This window comes from Procambarus clarkii, chromosome 53 (genome assembly GCF_040958095.1).
Source record: "Procambarus clarkii isolate CNS0578487 chromosome 53, FALCON_Pclarkii_2.0, whole genome shotgun sequence".
NCBI lineage: Eukaryota > Metazoa > Arthropoda > Malacostraca > Decapoda > Cambaridae > Procambarus > Procambarus clarkii.
In genome coordinates, this window is record NC_091202.1 from 22,868,101 (window position 1) to 22,893,467 (window position 25,367).

At 42.4% G+C, this 25,367-nt stretch overlaps 1 protein-coding gene across 6 annotated transcripts; it reads right to left on the reverse strand.

Moving 5' to 3' along the window:
* Positions 1 to 578: 578 nt before the first annotated feature.
* LOC123767076 (PEST proteolytic signal-containing nuclear protein) lies at positions 579 to 25,218 on the reverse strand. Of its 6 annotated transcripts, none has more exons than XM_045756557.2 (4): positions 25,104 to 25,218; positions 12,430 to 12,633; positions 6,561 to 6,700; positions 579 to 2,967 (listed from the first exon to the last, which is right to left on the reverse strand). In XM_045756557.2, the coding sequence occupies exons 1-4, from the start codon at positions 25,140 to 25,142 to the stop codon at positions 2,832 to 2,834; spliced, it is 519 nt and encodes a 172-aa protein (XP_045612513.1). In that variant the 5' UTR covers positions 25,143 to 25,218; the 3' UTR covers positions 579 to 2,831. The 6 variants fall into 6 exon arrangements, with proteins under 6 accessions (XP_045612513.1, XP_069160897.1, XP_045612515.1 ...); XM_069304796.1 differs by having other exon boundaries at positions 6,561 to 6,697; positions 12,430 to 12,620; positions 25,015 to 25,143; XM_045756559.2 differs by having other exon boundaries at positions 12,430 to 12,620; positions 25,015 to 25,143.
* Positions 25,219 to 25,367: the final 149 nt, after the last annotated feature.

Sequence of the window (25,367 nt, forward strand, 5' to 3'; positions counted from 1 at the left end):
TGCTCCTTTCCCCAACATATTCCAGCATTTTCTGGGATGTTCAAAACTCTCTCTCTGTGTATGTGTGTATATATGTATATGTGTGTGTGTGTATATATATATATATTTGAACCAAATATAGAACTATTTGGTTCTGTATTTGCCTTTATTATAAATATTATACCTTTAGTATAATATTTACACAACTTTTTCCAATTTTTTTTTGACTGATGCGCACTTCATGTAATCACAGCAAACTCCTCTGTGCCTTCTATGTTTTCTGGCCTAATTTATTTCTTTTCAGTGTCTGTTCAAACTGTGGCTCTCAATATTACAGTACTATTATAATTTGGCCTGCAGTATTGCTGATATTGTCTTCCTTCACACTGCTCTTCTCCACAATTTTTATTTTGTCTCTCTAAACTAAAAGTTCCTGTGGTTTGTTTGCCTTTTTTTTAACCCCCCCCCCCCCACCGCATATATATACCTGGTAATTTCCCTGTAAAGGCCATTCTATCAGACATTTCCTGCGTAAGTCTGACTAGGTTGGTCCACATCGGTCTGCCATCCTAACAAATCCAAGACAAGTAAAATACAGCTTTCCAACATATTGTACAGTATTTATTTCCATTAAAAATGCATTACATGTTGTATATTTGCATGTAGCAATGAAATACGTATTTTCATCACACGTGTCAAAAGCTGGTAAACAAAATTGGCATATTATTGCCAATAAAAAATAATAATAATAAATTGTACCAGAACTCTATTATTTGGCAGACTCGTATACAGACATCCTCTAGCACACATTATTGATGAGAGATCACACTGTACCATTTTTAAGGAAAGCTGTTATGAAAGTATCTAGTAATGAAAAAATTAACAAACCCCTTTTAGTTAAAGAGTTCATTTAACACTGAAGGTAAGCCATATAAAATGGTTCCAACAAATTAACTATTTAAGGTGAATTGCTCACAATATATTACAGCCCTTTAACACAGGCACAAGCATAAAATTTTTATGCAAAACAATGAAAGGTATTTATAGTTTTAAGAAAATGAAAACCATGTCATCTATAAGGTAAATTAGTACCATGGAAATACATTGCCCAAAAATACTTCATAACACTGCATTATGTCAATCTGTGTTTCGGTATTGAAGAAAACTTGGTTATGCATTCTTGTGGTAATATCCAAAAAATACAAAATACATAACAATGTACAGGTGAAAACTCAAGTTTTTCACTAAAAGAAATTAGATCTATCACAGTAGTGATACAATAATTATACAGGATGAGGACTTTGATGTTTTTTAATTGACCTATGTTAATAGATATACTGACGTAATAACAGCAGATATTTCAATCCAAACAGTATGCTGCCTGAGCTAATTATATTTCTTACAAATGAAATACAATAATGTTGTTCCAGGGGGGTAGAAATAGCCTAAGCTACTCTATCCCTTTGAGATGTATTTCTTGCTTATCTCAACAAACATACTTGAACTTGAACTTGATGTTGAAACATTTTATAGGAATTTAAAAAAATCACACAATTATTTTTACTTAGTTGAAAACTCAATTATATTAATATGCTAGGATCTTTCCAGCATATTAATATGCTAGGATCTTTCCAGCTCCAGATGAATACGCTTCAAGACATTAAAAAATGCTTCAAAGATACGCATTTGATATGCATTCTTTTTGACTTTGTAACAATATACTCGTCCCTAGAAATATAGAATTTCAAATTACTGCCATTGACAGCAAACCAGGAAGGTGTACGATCTTCCCAAGTGATGGTCACATTGAAAAAGCATATACACAAATACCATTTACAAAGTATTTATACTCTGACATGGTATTATAATGTGAGGTAATTACATATTTACAAAAATGTATGCCTATTCATACCATGTAAACTCACTGACTAAACCCAGACTACCAGATGTAGTTACTGTAGGGAAAAGCCAAAAAATAAAATACAATAGCTGAATCTACAGGGATAAAATACTTGTTATAAAATACTAGTCCATCCATCACTACAGAATTCATTAACAACATTCAAGTTCCTTGCATCTGAATCCATACAGAATCTGGCCTTTAGAGTGCTGTTCCTAGTACTGTACAGTCATCAACCATTAACATTTCCTTTAGATTTTCTTTGTCCCCACTTAACAATTTGTTCAAAGAATGTAATTCTGAATAATGGTTTAAAATAATATTTCTCAATTATTGAAATATTAAATGTGACAATTCACCAAATTCTACAAAAAAAAAAAGTTGTATATTAATTTGAAGTAATATCTCAAAAGGCTCAAACCACTACCTGAAACTAGGAATCTGCAGTAAGATTCATAATATGGCATACAGGTACACACTACTGAAATAAAACTTCACATGGGTACAAAGTCTCTAGTTTGCTATATTTACCAGTTTTTAATACAAAATTATCTGGAAAAGCTGTCTTGTTCACATTGCTTAAAGAAAACAAATTATATCTGCCACATAGTACACTATCACACTATACATCAGTTTATTAAAATTGACCAATAAGAGGTAACATCCCTGCAAATATTTGTATTTAACTTTGATAAATTAACCACTGCTTGGAGAAACTAAATCCTGGCTTAAATCAGAGAAGACATACACCTGCTAGCCAACATCATGTTCATTAGTGCTGAAACTGGAATATCATTATTCATGATTCACTTCAAAAACTCCAACAAGAAAGTGCATAAAAAAAATTGAGGGAATGGTCATGCTGAATAACGAGACCTAAACTAATGTAAACAAGTCAAGGTAATACTTCAATTGCAACACTTCACACTTCTGGCTGATTTACATAAGTAGTCTACACTCCATCTTGTTCTAATTTGTTTGATCTGTCCTGCACATCTTTAAGCTGTTTCTCATAAATCTTCTTGGAATCACAGAAGCCCATTCTTGTTTTGCCAAAGCTGTTGGGACCTGCAGAGGTTGGCGTGTCCCTGGGAACAAAGAACAAATACACCTAATGTAAAACATGTAAAACTTCATATACATATTATGCAAAGAAAACCGTACTGGTTTGACCGTACTAAGCAGATGATTTTTTTTGGGGGCATGGATATTCCTGCAAGGGCCCTAAAGCCTATGAGTGGCTTATGAAGTTACTCATTTGTCTTACCCATGCAATGGACGAGTATTTATGACTTGTATGTTGGCTTCAGTAAAATTATCCAATGTATTTAACAAATTCTGCCAGCTGGAGGTAATACTAAGCTCGTCAACTAAATATTGTCTCAATTTCTTTGAAAAAAAGAAAAAAAAAAAAAAAAAAGGTTTCTATTGGACTTGCAGCTATACTGGATATTTGCCGTCTCGTATAGTCCCCGATTATAGCTCCTTGATTTCTCTTGGTTGTCCCTCCAATTGTTTCCAGTATGCACACACTTGCACATCTCCATGTTGCCATATTTCATATTTCAACACATGCCAAATTTAAACCCTTTCTCACAGCTTGTTCAGGTCTTTTTGGCTATATTTACAGTTCTTTCTGATACAAACCTAGGATGAGGATTGCTAAGTCAATATTATTTTTTTGTCATCATTAACCCTAATATTTATATACATGGGATTAAGTGGACCAAGGATTACATCTGAAAGGGGATGCCTTTTAACACTTTCCCATTCTGATGATGCTAAAACACATCATCCAATTGCTATTCATAAATATTAGTATATACAGTGCTATTCATAAATATTAGTATATACAGTGCTATTCATAAATATTAGCATATACAGTGCTGTCATGCACAATCTATTATATATATATATATATATATATATATATATATATATATATATATATATATATATATATATATATATATATATATATATATATATATATATATGTCGTACCTAGTAGCCAGAACTCACTTATCAGCCTACTATGCAAGGCCCAATTTGACTAATAAGCCAAGTTTTCATGAATTAATTGTTTTTCGACTACCTAACCTACCTAACCTAACTTTTTTGGCTACCTAACCTAACCTAACCTATAAAGATAAGTTAGGTTAGGTTAGGTAGGGTTGGTTAGGTTTGGTCATATATCTACGTTAATTTAAACTCAAATAAAAAAAAATTGACCTCATACATAATGAAATGGGTAGATTTACCATTTCATAAGAAAAAAAATAGAGAAAATATATTAATTCAGGAAAACTTGGCTTATTAGGCAAATCGGGCCGTGCATAGTAGGCTGACAAGTGCGTTCTGGCTATTAGGTACGACACACACACACACACACACACACACACATACATACATACATACATACATACATACATACATACATACATACATACATATATATATATATATATATATATATATATATACATACATACACACACACACACACACACACACACATTTGTTTTAGCCCCTATTCTCTAGAGAATTTATATGCTAACATTTGGACACAAAATTTATAGTTATAACCCAGCAAATAACTTAAAGCACAAAATTATAATAAACATTTTCAAATTGTGAGCAGCCCAGGAAGCTGTTACCTAGCTAGTCTGTACAATTTTGCATTAGGGTCAAGATATTGCAAAGTCTGACGTCGATTTTTACTTCAAGACGTAAAACAACTTCTACGTCAGATTTTTCTGATGTATGACACTTTCTAAAATTGCAGGGAAGGGTACTGGATAAATACTTTACACGGTGCTGTATACAGAAATGTGTACCGTATTTGCTGGCGTACAAGACGCGCTTTTTTATTTTTAAATGTTTAAAAGATTGCCCTGCATCTAATGTGGCTGCACTACGGACGAGACACCGAGCACCATAGGCTAGGGAGCTGGACGAGCATACTGGGTAAGTTCACCAAGCACAAAAAAATCACTGCTAATAATAAAATATTGAAAACAAGCCAAATTATCATAGTCTGTTATCACAAACTTACAAAAAATTGCTTACAATACATTGGCAGTTGAGAGGTAAGCTCACTTCATCTTACCTCCTTACCCAGCATACATTTCTTGAGGTTATCTTAAGATGATTTCAGGGCTTAGCGTCCCGGTCTTCGACCAGGCCTCTTTTTTTTTTTTTTTGCTACACACACCCCAGGAAGCAGCCCTTAGCAGCTGTCTAACTCTCAGGTACCTATTTACTGCTAGGTAGCAGTGGCATCAGGGTGAAAGAAACTATGCCATTTGTTTCTGCCTCCACCGGGGATCAAACCCGGAACCTCAGGACTATGAATCTGAAGCACTGTCCTCTCAGCTGTCAGGCCTCCCTGCATAACCACACCTGATATACTGTATATATAATACATTATTTAATGACTGTTAATTTTGATTCCAATTTTGGTCTCACAAAAGTCATGAACAGTTTCTTTGGTATTTCACCATCCGTGTAGTTAAAAGTGAGTCTGAAGTTGGAAAGTGATGCATATGCTCCTCACACAATGTTCTTTGTGTGTTCCTCTGCTGACAGTTTACTATCCAAAATCACCCCTAGATCTCGTTCTTTATTAGTTCTTTAATTTCTTTCCACATAATTTATAAATTGTGTGTGGTCAAATTTTTTCCAATTCCACAATTTCTCCAAAATAAAAATCTCTTATTTTATCTAGATCCATTTGAAGGGCATGACAATCATCTCTTGTCTTCTATCTTCCCTGTCAGGGGGGCCCTGACAGTCGAGTGAACAGCGCTCAGGATTCGTAGTCCTGAGGTTCCAGGTCAATCCCAGATGGAGGCAGAAACTAATAGACAGAGTTTCTTTCACTCTGATCACCTGCTCACCTAGCAGTAAATAGGTACCTGGGAGTTAGACAGCTGCTACGGGCTGCTTCTTGGGGGCGTGGAACAAAAAGGAGGCCTGGTTGAGGACTGGGCCGCGGGAATGCTATGCCCCGAAATCATCTCAAGATAACATCATCATCTCAAAATAACTTCCCCAGTATCTTAGCATCATCTGCAAACATGTTCATATAATTCTGCATTCCTTCTGGAAGATCATATGTAGGTGATGAACATTACTGGTGCAAGCACGGAACCCTGCGGGACTCTGCCAGTAACATTCTTCCAGTCAGATCCATTGCCTCTGATTAGCATCCTCATCTTTCTGCCAGATAGAAAATTTTCCATCTATGTCGGAAGTGTCCCTGCCACCCCTCGAGCATGTTCAGTTTCTAAAACAATTGCATGTGTGGGACTCTTGCAAAAGGTCCAGATAGGTCTCAGTGTCTTGTTTTCTATGCTGTTTACCTTACCTTGCTAGTGGCTTTTTCTTGGTCTGAAAGTTCTAGTGAGTATCCTCATGCTCCCTTTGCCACTTCAGAAGGGCCCAAGTTTTGGCCTCTAGCTCCTGGTAGGCCTATAATGACGTTCAAGGGTTTGGCATGGATTGAATTAGGTGGAGCTATCCAGGTAACCTTCATAGAAGCCTTTCCAGAAAATAAGTATGGCTTCAAATAGGAAACATAACTGAAAAAATATGAATAAAACAGCAAGATAAAAAGGCAAAGGACAAAACAAAATTAGGGATATAAAGCACCTGACTAAGGTTAAGGAAGGTTGCTCACCTTCCAATATTCTTCATTCTCATTCTGGCCTCTGGGGGCATTTCTTCATCTTCATCATCATCTTCACTGCCAAATACTGCTGCAGCTGACCCAACCTTGGGCTTCACTGCTAAGGCCCCTGCCTGGGAAACTGGCTTCTGCTGTCAAAGTAATTAAGAGTCTCAGAGAAATAAATTGTAAAGAGCAATGTTACCAATAATGACTTCTGGCACTCTTGACAACTTCCTCAAAATATAGAGTATGTTTTCTGGCCATTCTAACATCAGCAGGCCTAAGATCAATATGTTTGTATGTATGTACCAAACCACAATATGAAGCATTACACCATATTTACCTGAATTGGGATGAAAATTATGCCATATATTTGTAATAAATGAGGACGTGTACATTTACTTTTTTTTGTATCAAATCTTAAATAGCATTAAGCATTTTTTTATGTCAAAGACACCCTAATTCAAGGGTAATATGCAAAGGGATTGAAGTATTGTACATAGTGAAACTAATGGTAAGAAGAGAACTCAAACGTTTGTTTCAAGGTTAATTTGTGTACTGTAGTAGTCTGAATGGATGACTTGGCACACGTATGATTTTGTAGACTCGTATCATACATAGTCTAGGCCTAAACCATCACAGGAATGACAAAACAAATATTGCACACAAAAATATTTCACAAAATGTAATTAGACATGTATACAGAATATAGTCTGGAGCACTCAGAGGCAAAGTACACAAAATTAAGAACACGGTAAGGAGCTCACAGAAGGAAGGAAAACATTTGAAAATACACTGGACTCACAGGCAAAGAAATGGCTGTCACAATTAACAACCCAAATCACTTTGTAACATATCGAAAATAAAATGGAAAGACATAACAAAAAAATAAGGTGGACCAGGGGTGAGGGAAGTAGAGGTGTGAGAAAGGAGTGGTCAGAGAAAAGGGAGTTAGGATGAGGGAGAGAATGGGATCAAGGAGGAGCAGAAACTAAGAGTGCTAGAATAGTAAAAAGATAGAAAGGTTGAAGGATGAAAGTTGCAGCCACCATCCATTCAAGTTAAGGACATATATAAGACAAGGAATGGAACTTGTCTGTACTTTAAGCTGTTATCAAATGTTAGCATGTATCAACTGGAATCATGTACTTGTCCATGCAAGATTCTTAAAAGTCAGTAAGTTCAGAGGGCTCTCCACTTTAGCTTTCAAATAAAAGGTTTTAGGGAACAAAATTAAAGACAATCTAAAAGCATAAGTTAATCTATTAAATATTTAACATGAGATCTTCACTCATATGGAATTCATAATACATTCATATCTTTGGATGTTAAATGATAACAATAATAAACAAGGTGAGTCACCACACAATAATTTGAGGACACTACAGCTGACTGCCTCTGAAAATTACCCAACACCTTAAGTTGGAAACACACCAAATTTGTCACCTTAAGTTCAACTCATCAATTCTCTGAATCTAAATTGGAGAGGGGGGGGGGGGGGGGGAGACACTACAGTTGACAGGCAGTCCTCCCCCCTTCTGGCCTGGGGAGGCCAGTCTGGCAGCTGGGACCTCAGGACCAGCGATCTACTTGCTCCCACTTGATCTTCAATCCTCTGTGTGTCTGATCTCGAATGTTCAGTTCCATGGGTATTTATGGGTGAACTGGGAGTTAAGCTCTGCCTACTAAGTAGATAGCCTCAGGCAATCTATATACCACACCTAAAACAGCAGCTTGTTTGATGGAAAGACCCCACCATCCATCTGCAATTATCGGCTTAGCAGAAAGCTAGGTCAATTCACACGACCTGACCCGAAGGTAACCTCTGACCATTAAATCTCTAGGGGTGACTTCTTAATTGCTAAGAGACAGACAACCTGGTGCCTTTCAATATTCTGTCTGTCTGACTCATGTTGTATGTAAAATAAAATTAAACACCTTTATGGTGTTACAACTTGAAGAGACTGACAAGGAAAGAATGAAATAAAACCACATGCAGTGCAACCATGATATGAATCTGTGACACAGGAAACTGAAAAAAATGCCCATACAATCACCACAGCCAGAGGAGCCACCCTTTACCTTCTCTGGGTGTCGAGGCACAAGATCTGAGCCTGAGCATAAAACTGCAAAAGTACAGCACAAGGAAAACCTCAGGACCAGGACAATGCTCTCTGTGCAAAGTAACCCAACTTAAGCAAGCAGAGACCCCACAGACGAAGCATAGTGCCTACCCGAACCATCTCACAAAGTCTGGCATTCCAGGCCCTGGGAAAGTGTTGCCTAAGCAGACATCAAATTCCAACCTGGACCACTTGGTAAGGAAAAGGTAGGGGAAAGGGGGTTATGCAGTCACACAAAAATCACCAATGTGACCCAAACATACCCTTGGTTGAAATGCATGGACCCAATGTGCACCATGAGCATTTCTAAGAGTAATAGTTTCATATATTTTAAAGGTAAGCACTGCAAAGGATCGGCCCATCACCGTGGACAAGGGGGAGCAAGTTTCTTGCACTAGCGAGGCAATAAGAGAGGAGTTAACTTGTAAAGGAAGCTCACAACTACTTAAAGAAGCTATCTCTGCTATGGAAATGCAATCTGACCCTAGTCAGATTAAAATATATAGCTTCGGTACACTCAATGTAATTACAGTACCTAAGTGCATTTACAGGATTACAGGAAACTGCGCTCGTGGTGTTCCGTTTTCCCTGCACTTTGTCATATAATGCTTTAAAACTACTGACTTTTTTGCCCTCCACCACTTGTGTCAACCATTTTCACTAAACTTCTGTCAACTACCACTCTGTCTGCAAAAGTAAACTTTTTTTCCTAACCAACAGAACCCAGTCATAATGAATAAAGTACAATCCAGACTGGCCACCATGAAAAGCTCAGTCCCCCAGAGTACTGCTCTTGCTCCAGTACTTTTTCATATTCTCGTATAAGACATAAAACAGGGGGACACAAACTAGAGTACAGTACATATCACTGCAGATAACACCAGGATTTTTATGAGTAGACAATATAGAAGACATGTCCAAAATTACTTTTCCAGAAGACCTGGACAAAGTGTATGGAGCACCACTTGGCAAATGGAATTTAATGTGACTAAATGCCATGTTATGGAATGTGGAATAGTAAATAGACCACACACAGCCCTACAAATTATTTGAAAAATTTAGGGGTGGGTTTAGATAGAAAACTATCAACTGAGGACCTTGCTCCACTCTGCGAGGAGCTTATACTACACTTTCCAATTTCAGAATTGCTTTTAAATACATGGATAGTGGAATGCTAATGAAATTGTTCCAATCTTTGTGAGACCAAAGTTGGAATATGCAGCGGTTGTATGGTGCCCATATCTTGAGTAGCACATCAACAAACTGGACAAGGTTCAAAGACATGCAACAAAACAGCTTCCGGAACTAAAAGAAAAAGAGAGCTACGAGGAGAGGTTAAAGACATTAAACATGCTGAAGCTGGAAGATAGAAGGAAAAGAGGCAATATGACCACTATGTACAAAATAGTAATGGGAATCAACAAAATAGATAAAGAAGGATTCTTGAGAGCTGGAACTTCAAGAATGAAAGGTCAGATTTAAGCTAAGCAAGCTACCATCATACATTCATGTTTTGAAGACTTTTTCTTACACAATAATTCACTGTAAACTTGTGTAAACTAGCCCAACAATAAACATACCATAAAGACATTTATGAATAAAATTTGTGTACAGTATTTGTATTTGCATGTACATATAGTTATTTAACACAAATACTATATTGAATGAACTAAAAAGTGAAGAAAGAAAGAAACACCCAAGATCAAGACTGGAGTCGTCTGCCACACACTACTGGGTCAGCAAGACTCAAGGTCTAATGCTGACACACTCCACTAGGCGTGCCACCCACCAACCTTCTATACCTCATCTAACCAGTAAACATGTAGGTATTTATGTTATTGGAACTTTCTTACATTTTGCATCCAAATTAAGCATTTTACAAGTAATTTTTTTTTTTAATGGGCAGATATGAATGAATATCTATTGCTGCAGTTTAAGGGAACAATGACACCATACTCAAGTGAGCAACCGAGTGGTACAACTAAGTAACAACCAAAATCTCAATATTTTTAATAAGTATAGATTTATTGATCCAATTACAAGCTTAACAAAGCTCTGAGAAATGCCTTAAACTGTCCATTCACTGGAGCATACCTGTTTAACCACTGTGCTGCGCCAGCCGAGAAAACACCTTTTGAATATTTCGTACCCATTTAAAACAGTGCGCGGTAGATTGTGTATGAAATGGACTCTTGGGACCTCCAGTGAGAGGCAGCCATCTTTGAAAAAATTCCCAGAATGTTCTAGGCTGGTGGCGGGCTTAGTACTGAATGAGCAACCGTGGGTGGCGCACATGCCTCTGGCTCCCAAACACCTGTTCGACGCGGTGTTGAAAGATCACTCTGTTGGTGAAATTCAGACCTTATTGTTTGAAGAACATAAGGGTCATGATATTGGTGAAGCTAGGCACAATAAGGACCTAACACAAAGGTCAGATGCAAGTGATACAGTACCTATGAGGACGATACAGCGAATGTATCCAGTTGTAGCTCCGAGCGCCACTCTTGCCCACCTATACCATCTCCAAGTTTTACAAATGATACATAGATGAATCATTTTCTGGGTTCAGTGATGATGCATCTGATACAGTGAACAGTGTTAGTGGCTTCCATGATGGTGTTTTCCATAGATATTTTCAAGAATAGCTGAATCTCTTCCAGCGAGGAACTTTACAAATCGATCTTTTCAAAACTACCTTACAAATTGATCTTTTCCTATAATCTTTTCAAGACTACCTTATGCTTTACAAGCTTGGATACATACCACCTACAGGTACTAAAGCCAAGGGTGTATACGAGTGCACTATTTGCAAGCACACAGAAAGAAACAGGAAGCGAAAATCTATCTGTACCTGGTGTAATGAGAGCGAAGTCACGCTGTGTACCATGGACTACTTTGTTGATTATTACTCACTTCCAAAGTACTGAGTAATTACCTAAGTGTAATTACTTAAGTGTAGTTACAGGATGAGAGCTACGCTCGTGGTGTCCCGTCTTCCCAGCACTCTTTGTCATATAACGCTTTGAAACTACTGACGGTCTTGGCCTCCACCACCTTCTCACTTAACTTGTTCCAACCGTCTACCACTCTATTTGCGAAGGTGAATTTTCTTATATTTCTTCGGCATCTGTGTTTAGCTAGTTTAAATCTATGACCTCTTGTTCTTGAAGTGTGTAATACAGTGTGTTACTGTGTAAACAGTGTGTGAAACTGTACATATTGTAATTTTAGTGAATTTTTAACAAGTAATATTGCGACAATAAACATTTATTGTGGACACATTACTGACACATGTACTGTATCACAGTGCCATGGAACATTATCAACATTCTACTGTATACATATTGCAAAGGACACAAATATGCATCATATACAATTAAAAAAAAAAAACACATTGGAAATACATAAAACAAATAATTGAAAATATATTTGTGGCAACTTGCAGTGCTGGAATGGCCTGTGCGACCACCTCTGGAAGCTTCACGCATGGGCGATCAGCCCGTGACGCCCCCTTCATGTTCCCACAGCCAAAGAATTTTTTTTTTACATATACGTGTCCCGGAAAGGGAATTTATCACTTTACAAAGATAATTTTTTTTGTGAACACTTGATTTTATGCACACAAGGGGAAAGTCACAATAAACTCGGCGCATCACAATGGTTAATGTCTTGAACACAAAATAATAATACTGAGCCAAACACCTTGGCATGCTAATGAAGTGTGCATGCCCAACTACAATAATGTACCTACATACCTGTGTCTGACCAAGTTTGATTGAGATGCCAGCAATTGGTTTCTTGGTTGTGAGAGGAGCTCCCACAGAGCCCTTTACTTGAGGCTTGCCGAGACCAAAAGTTATTTTTTTCTTAGGCTCCTCCTCCTCCCACCCATCCCCCTCAGCTGCCGGACGCTTGGTGGCAGATGACCGCTCCTCCAGTGACGTCTCTGGAGATAAACACTGGCGAAGGTGAGATAAAGAAACCCGTAAGAACAGGGCATGAGAAGGTATACGTCCAAACACAGCAACAAAATCAATAATGTACAGACATAATTCCAGCCTTTATCATTTTTTAATATACGTTTATGCTTTAGCAAAATGACTATTAACCACAATCTGTTAAGGTTACTGAAGTAGTGATGCGACTTTCACTCACTATACAGTACTGTTGACCAATCTTTGGATATGTATTTAAGAGAAAAACATAGTAAATGTAGTATCATTATCAATTTCATCACTGGTTGTGAACTGATATATTAAACAGCTAATCTCATTGCATGATAAATGTTATTCAAACTAGATATATATGGATTGATCATGCGGTAGATTGAAAAGTGTCCCCAGGCCAGCATTGGGCATGAGTACATACATGATGGTTCAGTGAAGAGAGACCATAATGCATACAGAATGATACAAACATGTAATCACTATGCAGGGTTGTGGAGATGGTACAGTACGTTTGTAGAATAATAGTGGTTGTGGCAATTGTAGCAAGTTCCTTAAATTGTGAGGGAAGGGTCATGGATGTTTTTGGTTACTGTAGTGGTGATGATGGTTAGGGATGATACATATGCCCTAACCATTCAACAACCATATGTGGCTGTTGAATTGGTGCTGCTGCTATAATGGTAGATTTGGTAAATTTCATTTTATCCTGAGCAATGGGTTATTAAGCAGACACTGTCCACACACACACATCCTGTTTGTGGACATACCGCCATAGTATGTCACTGCCTAACAGGAAGAAAATTGTCTTGGTTGTCCATCCTTTCCTTTGTTAAAAGATTGTCAAACATTGGGATTAATATTTACCAGCCTTCAAACATCCATTACCTTGTAAGTGCAAAGTAGGGAGATCTTTTTTAAGACAGCACCTACATTTGACAAAAAGAATGTTCATAGATTTACAAAAGTCCTACAAATGTTGATATTTCTTAGGTAAGCACTCTCAAAAAGAGAGTTCCAAGCAATTGCAATATCTTTCACTACAGAGTTTGTAACTCCTCTGCTCAGTTAACACTTTAATCCTGAATCGCCATACTGTGTACTTGTATCAGAGACCAATCTTCACTAATATTCTGTCACTATCATTCTCTACTTGCATCAAAGAGACATCATACTCAATTTAAATTTGACTTTGGAGGGTGAGTTTAATAGGCAGCATCACTCATACTGTGAGCAAACATACCAGCACGTGCAATACCTCCCAACAGAAAACAACTGCTAGGTTGTTCATCCTGTCACGTGTACTCATTTGCAGCTGGGATTCAACTTGTGGGCTGCTCTAAGCAACAGCCTGTTGGACCAAACTCTCAGGTCAAGCCTGGCTCTGGAATAAGCTTGGGGAAAACCACTCCTAGAACCTCATCTAGGTACAATCCAGCTGGTTCCAGGTCCCAGGGACTAGAACTGACAGTTGCCAAAATCCAAAACAGATATTTCCAGGCCTGGAGCCGCCTCCTAACATTACTACTAGCAGCAGTAGGGACGATGCTAAAATGTCTAATGATGTCGATACCAATTATACTAGTCTCAATTCTAATATGATTATTGACTTGATTCTTAAAAAAAAAAAAAGTGTTGAATGTACAGTAATGAAACGCCATTATCTTGGCGAAACCCGGAGGCTCCCAGCAGCTAACCGGCCTGATAGAAATGTACAGTATTAGACCCTGACATCAGCCAATGCATATGGAGTTCTAGGCCTATCTGGGACCATGAGCCAGAACCTGGCTCCCTCAGAGAGACATGAGGAGCAATGACCTACAGAAACCCCCGTGTGGTTGGAAGCATTCTATGTCTGCCATCGACTAGGTCAGACACCCAGTAAGGTAAGCGCCCCAAAACCAACCCATATTCTGGTTAAAATATTGCTACTGAAAGCTGAACTAGTAGACAGAATTCCCCAAATGAAAATGAGCAAACGTGCATGTCATCACCATGTCGCTGTCTGCACAGCCCCCCAGACACAACCAGACACAACACATGATGCACTCCCGGCCTAACCAACCAAGCATCAATAACCCAAGGACCCCTCAGGAAAGGAGCAGTCTCATTCTTCGCCAGAAAAGGAGACAGTTGCAAATGAACAAACCTATCACCAGGACCAAAAGAGCAGAAACCTCTACCCTGGAGGAAAGCATGAAGCTCTCTGATCTGACCCCCAAGAGGCCAATGCCAACAAGAAAGAGAGCCTTCGCCAAACAGTCCTGAATCCAAGGGGCCACCACAAATTGAGAAGAGAGGATGGAAAGCACCCAGTCCAATAATCAGGGCGGCTCAGGTGACACATGAGCAGGCTGGAGGTGAAACAACGCACGAGACAGCTTGCGAAATGGTACTGACGTAACATCAATGCCGAACGCAAGCTTCAGCGGCTCCTCCAGCGCCGCACGATACAAGGTGACAGTATTCGGCATAAGATGATGGTCCTTGAACAACCACTAGAGGAAGGACAAGAAAACCCTATCAGAGACAGAAGTAAACCTATGAAGGGATAATAAATAAAGGAAAGACTGCCAGGAAACTTCATACTACTGCCAAGAAAAAGCATGCAGGTGGGACACCAACAAGCCACTGGCTCACCATACAAGTGGTGATAGACCCGTGTCTGAAAGACCAGATGTGAAGACTGGAGGAGAAGAATGAACCAGCTATGCAACAGACTGGCCCGATCTGCTGAAAGAGGCGGAGTCGCGGGAAGACCCCCTGGGTTCGGACACTAAGCAAGCAGCGCCTGAAACCAAGGTTGGGCCGGCCACCAAGGGGCCAAGAGGACTACTCTCCCTTGGAATATCTCCAAATGAGCTAGGACTTGGATCAACAGTGGAACTGGGGAAAAGAGGTACAGGTAACCCAACCTCGACCAGCCCTGCCTGAAGGCATCGACCCCGACGGCCTTGCCGTCGGGGAAGGGAGCCACATACATTGGGAGATGCCTCGACCAAGCTGTTGCGAAGAGGTCCACCACCGGGATCTCATACGTCCGGCAGAGCCAACTGAACGAGTCGGCATTGACCATCTATTCCGTGAATAGGGAAATGAACCGAGACAGGCTATCCACCAGGACGTTGGACACCCCCCGAATGTGAAAGACCAAGAGAGCCAAACCCCAAGAACTCAGTAGACAAGTCACTCAAAGTGACCAGCCTCAAAGAGCCAAGGACCGCATCAAACCCTTGCGAGCGGCCCGAACCCTCCGAATCAACATCCATACCGTCACGAACTCCAGCACCCGGAGGCCGAACCCAATGATCGCGAGAGAGGTGGAAGACATATCCCCGAAGGAACCAGAAAAGCCGACAGCCACACCTGACTTGGCGGGTAGACCACCATGGCAAAGGTCAGGCTCTCGCACAAACCCTCGAGCAACCACCGTGTGACCCGGCACCCCCCCCCCCCCCCGAAACAGGCAAAGGCAGGACTTTAGCCAAAGCAGAACCTTCAGAGGGAGAGACAAGGAAGTGGTCTGAGAGTCCCACACAAGACCCAGCCAAGACCGAACCTGAGAGGGAATCAGATGGGACTTCCACCAGTTCACCAGGAACCCGAACCCGGCGAGCTGGGAAATAACCAAATCCCCGGTGAGCAGACACTTGGACCGGCTTGTCGCAAGCCTTCAACAAATGAGACCATGGTGTTATTGCACACAAAATGCACTCTAAAGGACTTGCCGGAAAAATAGGCAGAGGGATCTACAATTTCCTGACTAACAGAACCCAATGTGTAATAGTCAACAAAATAAAATCAGATCCATCAACCATGAAGAACTCAGTCCCCCAGGGTACTGTGCTTGCTCCAGTATTTTTCTCATCCTCATATTGGACATAAGAGAAGGACACAATTTATAGTACTGTGTCTTCCTTTGTAGACGACACTAGGATTTTTACAAGAGTAGACAACAGAGGACACAGCAAACCTCCAATCAGATGTAAATCGGGTCTTTCTATGGGCTACAGAAAATAATATGGTGTTTTAACAAAGATAAGTTCCAGCTTCTATGCTACAAAATAATGAAAATATAAAAACAGGAACACTGTACAAAACTCAGTCAAGCTCAGCTTGACTGAGCTTGACTGAGCTTGACTTGACTTAAGACTCAGTCAAGCAAAAGCTGGAGAAATTGCTGACCTGGAGAGCATGCAGAGAACCTTCACTGCTAGAATCCACTCAGTAAAACATATAAACTATTGGGACCGACTAAAGACCCTAAATCTGAATTTTGAGTGCAGCCGGGAGAGATACATAATAATTTACACATGGAAAACAGTAGAGGGGCTGGTCCCAAACCTGCACACAGAAATAACATCACATGAAACCAGAAGGCATGGCAGGATGTGCAGAATACCCCCGTTGAAAAGCAGAAGTGCAATAGGTACTCTGAGAGAGAACTATCAACATCAGAGGCCCAAGACTGTTCAACACACTTCCGCTACACTTAAGGGGCATAACTGGCCAACCCCTCACAGTGTTCAAGAGAGAACTTGACAAACACCTCCAAAGGATACCTGATCAACCAGGCTGTGACTCATATGTCAGGTTGTGAGCAGCTGTGTCCAACAGCCTGGTTGACCAGGCCAGCAATGAGGAGGCCTGGTCGACGACCAGGCAGTGGGATCACTGAGCCCCAAAATCATCTCACGGTAACCTCAAGGTAAGGCTGGGAGCTCACACCAGCCAATCATCAAGGTAGGCCAGTACCCGAACCCTTAAAAGATGCAGATGGGCCACCACGACCTGGGTAAGGCGTGTGAAAATGCAAGGTGCCAAATTCAAGTCGAATGGAAGGAAATCAAAGTGGTAACCCTGATGCCCGACAACAAATCCAAGCCAGTCCCTGAACCCTGAATGAATCGGGACATGCCAATATGCGTCCTTGAGGTCCAGGGACACCATTCAAGCGCCCGGCTCCAAAAGAAGACGGATCTGGACAGAGTAGGCATCCGAAAGGAGGGGCAATAAACTCATGGGTTCAGATGGTTCAAGTCCAGAATGGACCTGAGCTCCGCGCAGTCCCGTTTCAGAACTGGAAACAGGCGGGAAATCCACCGGAGGGATGAGGTCGCTTCAACGACGCCCAGGCGAACCTACTACAAGATGACCTGACAGAGTGGAGGAGAAGGGGCTTGTCCCGCTAACCCCGAACCTCCCAAAGGAGGAAGGGCCACCCAACGCTACCGCAGGCAGCACAAAATGGCCCGAAAAGCCCACAAATTGTGGGACCAGGCATGAGCAAACAGTGCGAGCCTCTCCCCATCAATAAGACAAACCGTGAAAGGGCCGATACCTCTTACACGAACCCAGTCTCCGCACAGAACGATCACCGCTCTGACCAGACGAAGATAGTTCCCAAGGCTGCGCCGGCTTCGAAGCTAGCACCACTGGCCTACCATGACAGGAGGAACCCTGAGCCCAGGCATGACCCTTCTAGGAAGACCCCATCCCCCGGAGACTAGCAAGTCCAACATGGGACGTCAACTAGAAGAAGCTGCCTGCAGATAGTGCACAACTGCAGACTCTGCAAATAGCAAAGGGCAAAAAGGCAAGAAAATCCTAAGAGCCAGGGCCCAAGCTGATTCCACAGAAGAAGCAAGGAACGCCTGCCGAAACACAAGACGGGAAGCAAAAAACAGTGACACTGCATCTCGCAGGATCAATGTGAACAGCTTCAAAAGGGCAGAGCAGACAACGCACACACAGCCGAGGCCAATACACCAGACCCGGAGCAGCCACAAGCGCCTCCATGTCCTCCTCGAGCCAGTTCGAGGACAGTTCGAGAAGGGAAAAGAACCACAAGACCAAAGCCATAGGCGCGCAAGTCCTCAGCGACCATTGCAGCCAAAAGGGAGGGAATCTGCACATAAAGCTGCACAACACTGCTATCCCGAGGAAGGGCAGGGAGGAACAAGCATGCATTGAGGTGCACAAACCCCCCTCCCCCCCAAGAAAACCTGAACCACCATATGAGTCTCGCACCACTCAAGTGCACGGGACCGACAATAAAGGCCACGCCTGCAACGAGAACAAGGGCCAGTCTGCAAACCAGGACGACTCCGAAACCTCATAACGAACTCAGTAAGGAAAAGATGGTCCATACACGAAGGAAGAAGGATCCATTACAAAGGCGTAATCCGGGTCTCAGAGGAGGTAAGTCGCAAGGGCCTCCCACGCCACGAGGCAGGATGCAAGAGGCCGAATACTTCCGGAAAGACTGAACCGAAGAACCTTCGGGAGCACAGAACCGAACCCAGGGAAGACGTAGATGCCAACTCCAACGGGGAAGGGGAAAAGAAAACCCCACGACCAGTAACACTAAGCCTTGCTCTGAGGGGTACAAAAACCCAAGCGGGGTTCAAAAGAGCCCAAAGCTCACAAGTCAATCACTCCCCTGCCCTGGGGTTGAACTGTCCTACAAACCCCTCACCTCAAAAGAAAAGGCAGGAACGAAGGGGGGGCCTACGGGTCAGACCCAAAAGCTTTGGCTGGAGGACCAGGTTCAAATGCCTCTGTGGCCACACCGGAAGGGGCATACCCACAAAACTGCCCAAGTTTCAACACCAACTAAGCCCTGCTCCAACCCCGAAACCCTCAGAAGCTTCAGAGCCAGAAGCAATGGGGAGGACCAGGACGAACAACAGAAGGGGAAGGACAAGGGGGGGAGTGTGCGGACGGAACCAAAGTCAAAGCAACTAACACCCAAGTGTGGGTCCCTATAACCAAAACGGGGCAATCTCAGGGCATCCAGGGTAGCAACCAACCTAGTGCGTTGCAGCAACTGAAACTGAGCATGCAACACTGAAGTTGCCTGCACCCGCATATCACGATCGGTGAACTGGGTGAATTGGAGTACAAACAAGGAACAAAACTCGCAAGACTCCGGGTCGAAAGTGTTACCGACCCAACAGGCAGCATGACGGAGGCACAACTGGTGAGTCACACCGAGACGGGAAGACAGAGCAACCTTCAAACTCGCACAAAGCTAGAGGGGAACCTGGGGTCGCGTCCATTGGACCAAAGAGCCCCCACGGGGTTTTCCAGGGGCCTTAGTCGCGTTAGCTCACTAAGGGTAGCCCCGGCAGGGTACTGCTAACCGGTGCCCAAAAACTACCAAGCAAACTGCTAAAGCTGAACCCCAGGGATGTGTACACTCCCGGGGGCCTAGTGGAGGACCACCAAGATACAAAAGGGTGTGACCAAACCAAGGGGCAGACCCCCACCAGGCAAGAAAAGAAAAAAAAAAAGGACATGTCCAGGTGGAATAGAGCCAGCCATTATGAGATGAAAACTAGCTGTACCCTGTGTTGGGGCACCCTGTGCCCCAACCAGTAATAAAAACTATCCCGCTACCCAGAGACAAAGGTGTATAAAACACCCCAGCCAACTCCAAGAGTAGTCGATCACTGAGCAGCAAAAGACCCAGAGGAGGTAGACCTCAAGGTGACTTGTGGAAGGTGGCCCCAAGCTCGAAGGTCAGTACTTACAGGGCACCTAGGGAAGGAGACCCTAGGTGCACGCAGCTCAAGTACTTGTGAAATTACTCCTGGCTTGTGCACCACCTATCAGACAGAACCACACCACAAGGCACAGAACTGGAAAACTCAGGAACCAGAGACGAATGACCTTACCAATTTCACATCAGCCACAGACCTGGGGTGTGGATAGCCGACACAGGGGGTCCCCCTTCCCCCTCCCGGGGAGGGAGGGGGGTGCTGCACAGACTATGGCGTGGTGATGTCATGCTTGTTTGCTCTTTTTCAGTTGGGGAGTTCTGTCTACTGGTTCGGCTTTTAATGGCAATATTTTAACCAGAATAGGGGGTTTGTTTTGGGGCGCCTACCTTTCTTGGTGCCTGACCCAGTCGATGGCAGACATGGAATTCTTCCAACCACATGGAGGTTTCTATAGTTCATTGCTCCTCGTGCCTCTCTGAGGGGCGCCAGGTTCTGGCTCATGGACCCTGGTAGGCTTGAATTCCAAGTGCATTGACTGACTGATGCCAGGGTCTGATAAATTCATATCAGCCCGATTAGCTCTGAGGAGCCAAAGGGGCTCCCCTCCCCCTGAGAAATAAAGTTGGATACTTGTTTTCCTGAAAATTTCCATATTTTAGTTTGGAAAAATTAATGCTTTACATTATTAGTAAGGTAAATATATTAATATAATACTGATTTCAGAGTAGAAAAATTGAGAAATCCAGCTTAATCTTCTGGAAGATGCCTGAAAAGCGAAAACATACAATTATATATAGATATATTGTACATGCTTTTATTGTGTACTATACAATAAAATGAAACTTGTTCTATAATCCTATTTCAAGATAAAGTTAATATTGCAATACTAGCTCTATGAAAGCATAGCCAATTCCTATTTACTCAAAACATAATCCTTATTCTATAAAACACAAGAAAATAAGAAACACTGAAAATATTCCTTTACCTGTTGCGAGGTCATAAAATGAAACTTTAGAGTATAATACTGTACTAGGTTTCTAGTTTTGGCATATTTAATGGCTCTAGTCTCTCCTCATAACTCTTGTTTCTCAGTTCCTGAAGCCATTTTGTAGCATGAGTTTGCACCTTTTCCAGTTTATTTATGCACTTCTTGAGATCTGGGCACCATATAACTGCTGCATATTCCAATTTTGGTCTCACAAAAGTCATGAACAGTTTCTTTAGTATTTCACCATCCATGTAATTAATTAAAAGCAAGTCTGAAGTTGGAAAGTGACACATACACTCCGTTTACAATGTTCTCTGGTGACAGTTTACTAACCAAAACCACATTAGTAGCATCAGCAGATCCATCAGTATAGATTTTATAAAATTTCCTTGAAATATACAAGTAACATACTAGACATTTTTGTGAGCATTTTTTTATATATATACTGTACAAGAGTTATTACATTCTTGTAAAGCCACTGGAACACAGTGTTTTGAGCAGGTCCTTAAGTCTAATTTTTCCTTGGAATACGACCCGAAAAATCATTTAACCACCAGGTACCCATTCACTGCTGGGTGAATAGCAGCTACAGTTAAGGATTGGTACCCAGTCAATCCTCCTTGGCCAGGATATGAACCCAGGCCAAAAGCGCTGGGCGAATGCTTTACCACTGTGCCATGGGAACTTGATTTAAACACCAGGTAGGTTCTTCCTCCCAGGTAGGTAGATGCTTTATGGACATCAACCGAGATGCTTGTTCAAGCAGATAGACTACTTACATTAAATATCCTGATCAATCTTGTCACTGAGCTATTGCTACTGCCTCCAGAAATGTTTTTTCTTGGCAATATCATTGTATGGGAGAGTCTGACAATCTGAGACTTCAGTACAGTATCTTGATGCTGTTTTTAATGGATGAAAGACCCAGTTCCTGTCAGATTCAACGTTTGGTTGTTTTTACTACAAGAATGATTGTCAAGGGTGTATTTTGTGCTTTCAAGAATTGTCATATTATTTGAGTGCATGTACAAGACAGGTCTGACTATGCATACATATGCAGTATACATTATTTTAAGTAAAGAACTGTAACAGAAGCACCATGACTATCCCAAGACTTGACTCTTGAGACCCTGAGACAATCTTTACATGTTCCTATGAGCTGATAGAGCTACTCTTTCATGCCCTTGCTAGAGCCAACATTAACCTTAAGGTACTGATGGCGTACATTCAAGAACTTCACCTTTAATTTGCAGGTCTCACTCTGCTTTTTCAAGAGTTCATGAGGCTCCAGCTCCACTATTAATATGAATAGCAGTCAGCAGTGGAGACTAATTCCCCCCCCCCATTTTTTCCTCCCATGAGGTACATCTTCATTTCCCTTGAAAATATACTCTACATGTATACTTGGCCCCCTAATGTACATATTGGGGAAGTCTTCAAATAACGGGACTGAGCAGCAACATTTGCAAATGTGCAGACAATAAGGTAAGAAATAGTCAGAAGACTCAAAATCATTAAAAAAAGAAGATTTGGATAGGCTTTTAAAATGAACAAAAGATAGGCACATGCAGTTTAATAGTGACATGTAGAATTCTGAACCTAGGTAATAGTTGCTGCTTGATATCTGCTGGAAAATGATGACATCACCAAATCTAAATTAGAAAAATATTTGGGAGTTGTGATCAGTAAGGATTTAAAGATTTAGAAACAGTCAATGTAAAGATGCACAGAATAAGACAAGTAGCATATAATATGATGCTTAGAGTGATTGCCTGTAATTATAGTTTATAATTTTTGTTTAGGGTAGAGATTGGTTGTACTTGTTTTTTTCCCGGTTATAATGTATGTGAGAATATATGTACATTAGCAGTACTGAAGATTTTTATAGTTTACAGTACTGTACAGAATTAATAAGTTTACAATGTTGAGAGTATTTTGCACATACACTAGGGAGAGGGTGCTGCCTCTTGGTACCTCCTCCATACTTTATTTTTGTTTTAGTAGAGGTACCTTAACAGTCACTTGGATTGGTGTGGAGTAAGAGCCCGGTGAGGTTCCATGTTTGCACAGTGATGCCTACATTGTATGTAATTATTGTTTGAGGCTAGTTGTCCTATGGCTTTGTCGGCAGTAGGCGAGGATATTTTCTTGCTATATTGCATGTACATATTGTGGTAACATGTTCTAAATAAATGAGAAAAGATATAGCATAATGAGATTCATATGTAAAAGTATTTGCAATAAGACATCTAATATTAGTGTTCAGCTTTATCTTGCCTCCTTAGGGCCCCATTTACATAATGTAGTTGAGATTTGATGTGAACATCAAAAACAAAGTGAATGCATACCTACCCTTACGAACAACAATGGAAAAAATCTTTATTAACATTCCCTGGCAAGGCAGAGAGTAATGTGTGACATGACTCAAGTTTACAAATGAAACGGGTAACAATGGGATATTATAAGATGTTATATCAACATTTTACAATGAAAACAAATATGGGATGCCCCCGTACAGGCCAGAGGCCTTCTGCAGGTACCTTTATTGTTTTAAATATTGGTTTGGTACGAGTTTTTATTTATTTATGGATGGGAATTGCTAGATTGCTTAAAACCAGGGTTAAGACATACATATGAGCGAGTTGCTTGGTTAGAAATAGGAGCCGTCTCGCACTATGCTCATACCGCCACCCCCATCCCCCTGCCTGACGGCTCCATACACCCCTGCCTGACGGCTTCACACCCCCCTGCCTGACGGCTCCACACCCCCCCCCTGCCTGACGGCTCCATACATCCCTGCCTGACAGCTCCACACCTCCCCTGCTTGACGGCTCCACACCCCCCCCTGCCTGACGGCTCCATACACCCCTGCCTGACAGCTCCACACCCCCCCTGCCTGACGGCTCCATACACCCCTGCCTGACAGCTCCACACCCCCCCTGCCTGACGGCTCCATACACCCCTGCCTGACAGCTCCACACCCCCCCCCTGCCTGACGGCTCCATACACCCCTGCCTGACAGCTCCACACCCCCCTGCCTGACGGCTCCATACACCCCTGCCTGACAGCTCCACACCCCCCCTGCCTGACGGCTCCATATACCCCTGCCTGACAGCTCCATACACCCCTGCTTGACGGCTCCACACCCCCCTGCCTGACGGCTCCATACACCACTGCCTGACGGCTCCGCACCCCCCTGCCTGACAGCTCCATACACCACTGCCTGACGGCTCCGCACCCCCCTGCCTGACGGCTCCATACACCACTGCCTGACGGCTCCGCACCCCCCTGCCTGACGGCTCCATACACCACTGCCTGACGACTCCGCACACCCCCCTGCCTGACGGCGCCACACCCCACCTCACAGCTCCACACCACCCTGCCTGACAGCTCCACACCCCACCCTGCCTGACAGCTCCACACCCCCCCTGCCTGACAGCTCCACAACCCCCCCTGCCTGACGGCGCCACACCACCCTGCCTGACAGCTCCACACCCCACCCCCTGCCTGACAGCTCCACACCCCCTCCTGCCTGACGGCTCCACACCCACCCCCCCCCCCTGCCTGACGGCTCCACACCCCCCTGCCTGACGGCTCCACACCCCCCCCCCCCTGCCTGACGGCTCCACACCCCCTGCCTGACAGCTCCACACCCCCCTCTGCCTGACAGCTCCACACCCCCTGCCTGACAGCTCCACACCCCCGCCCCACAGCTCTGCCACAAGCCACAGCCACCCGGGTAAACAGAGGGTGACAAATGCATGATGGGGCATGCGGCCGAGGGGCTGGCCTGGGAACAAGGGTATATTGGCGCCGCCCGCCCTACCACCTCTCTGCATTGCCCGGGTTTATACAAATCTGCAAGTAACTCTGATATCAGAGGAAGAAGCAGCGCCACACTACCTTCTCGCGTACTCATTTTGTCTAAAAAGAAGAAGCGAAGCTCATAAATTACGGAGGACGCCGACAGGGCCGTGCGCGCGGCGACTCACCAAGTATCGACTAATGTCCGATTCTTCGCCCTCGCTCATCTCTTCCTAGTTGCACGGCAAATGAATGCCGTATAATTTACCTTTTACTTTGAATTGTAGTATAGGTTATGTTTTTATATTCATGGTAGAATCTTATTTGCAATTTGTTGGAAAAAAAAGATGTTGTGACGATTGGATTCAGCTCAAGTCAGGGACACAGAGAACACTGGAATGTGACAAGAACAAAATATCAGCAACAATATTTATCGTTTAAATCTTAAAATT

Bases quoted from the DNA above. Each gene is read 5' to 3' on its own strand.
- LOC123767076 (XM_069304794.1), bottom strand. From the start codon at position 20,563: ATGTGGTTGGAAGAATTCCATGTCTGCCATCGACTGGGTCAGGCACCA. The intron at 12,634-20,509 runs GTAGGCGCCCCA...CACCTTCGCCAG, and splicing joins TGGGTCAGGCACCAAGAAAG to TGTTTATCTCCAGAGACGTC. The intron at 2,968-6,560 runs GTGAGCAACCTT...CTTTGTTCCCAG, and splicing joins AGAATGAAGAATATTGGAAG to GGACACGCCAACCTCTGCAG.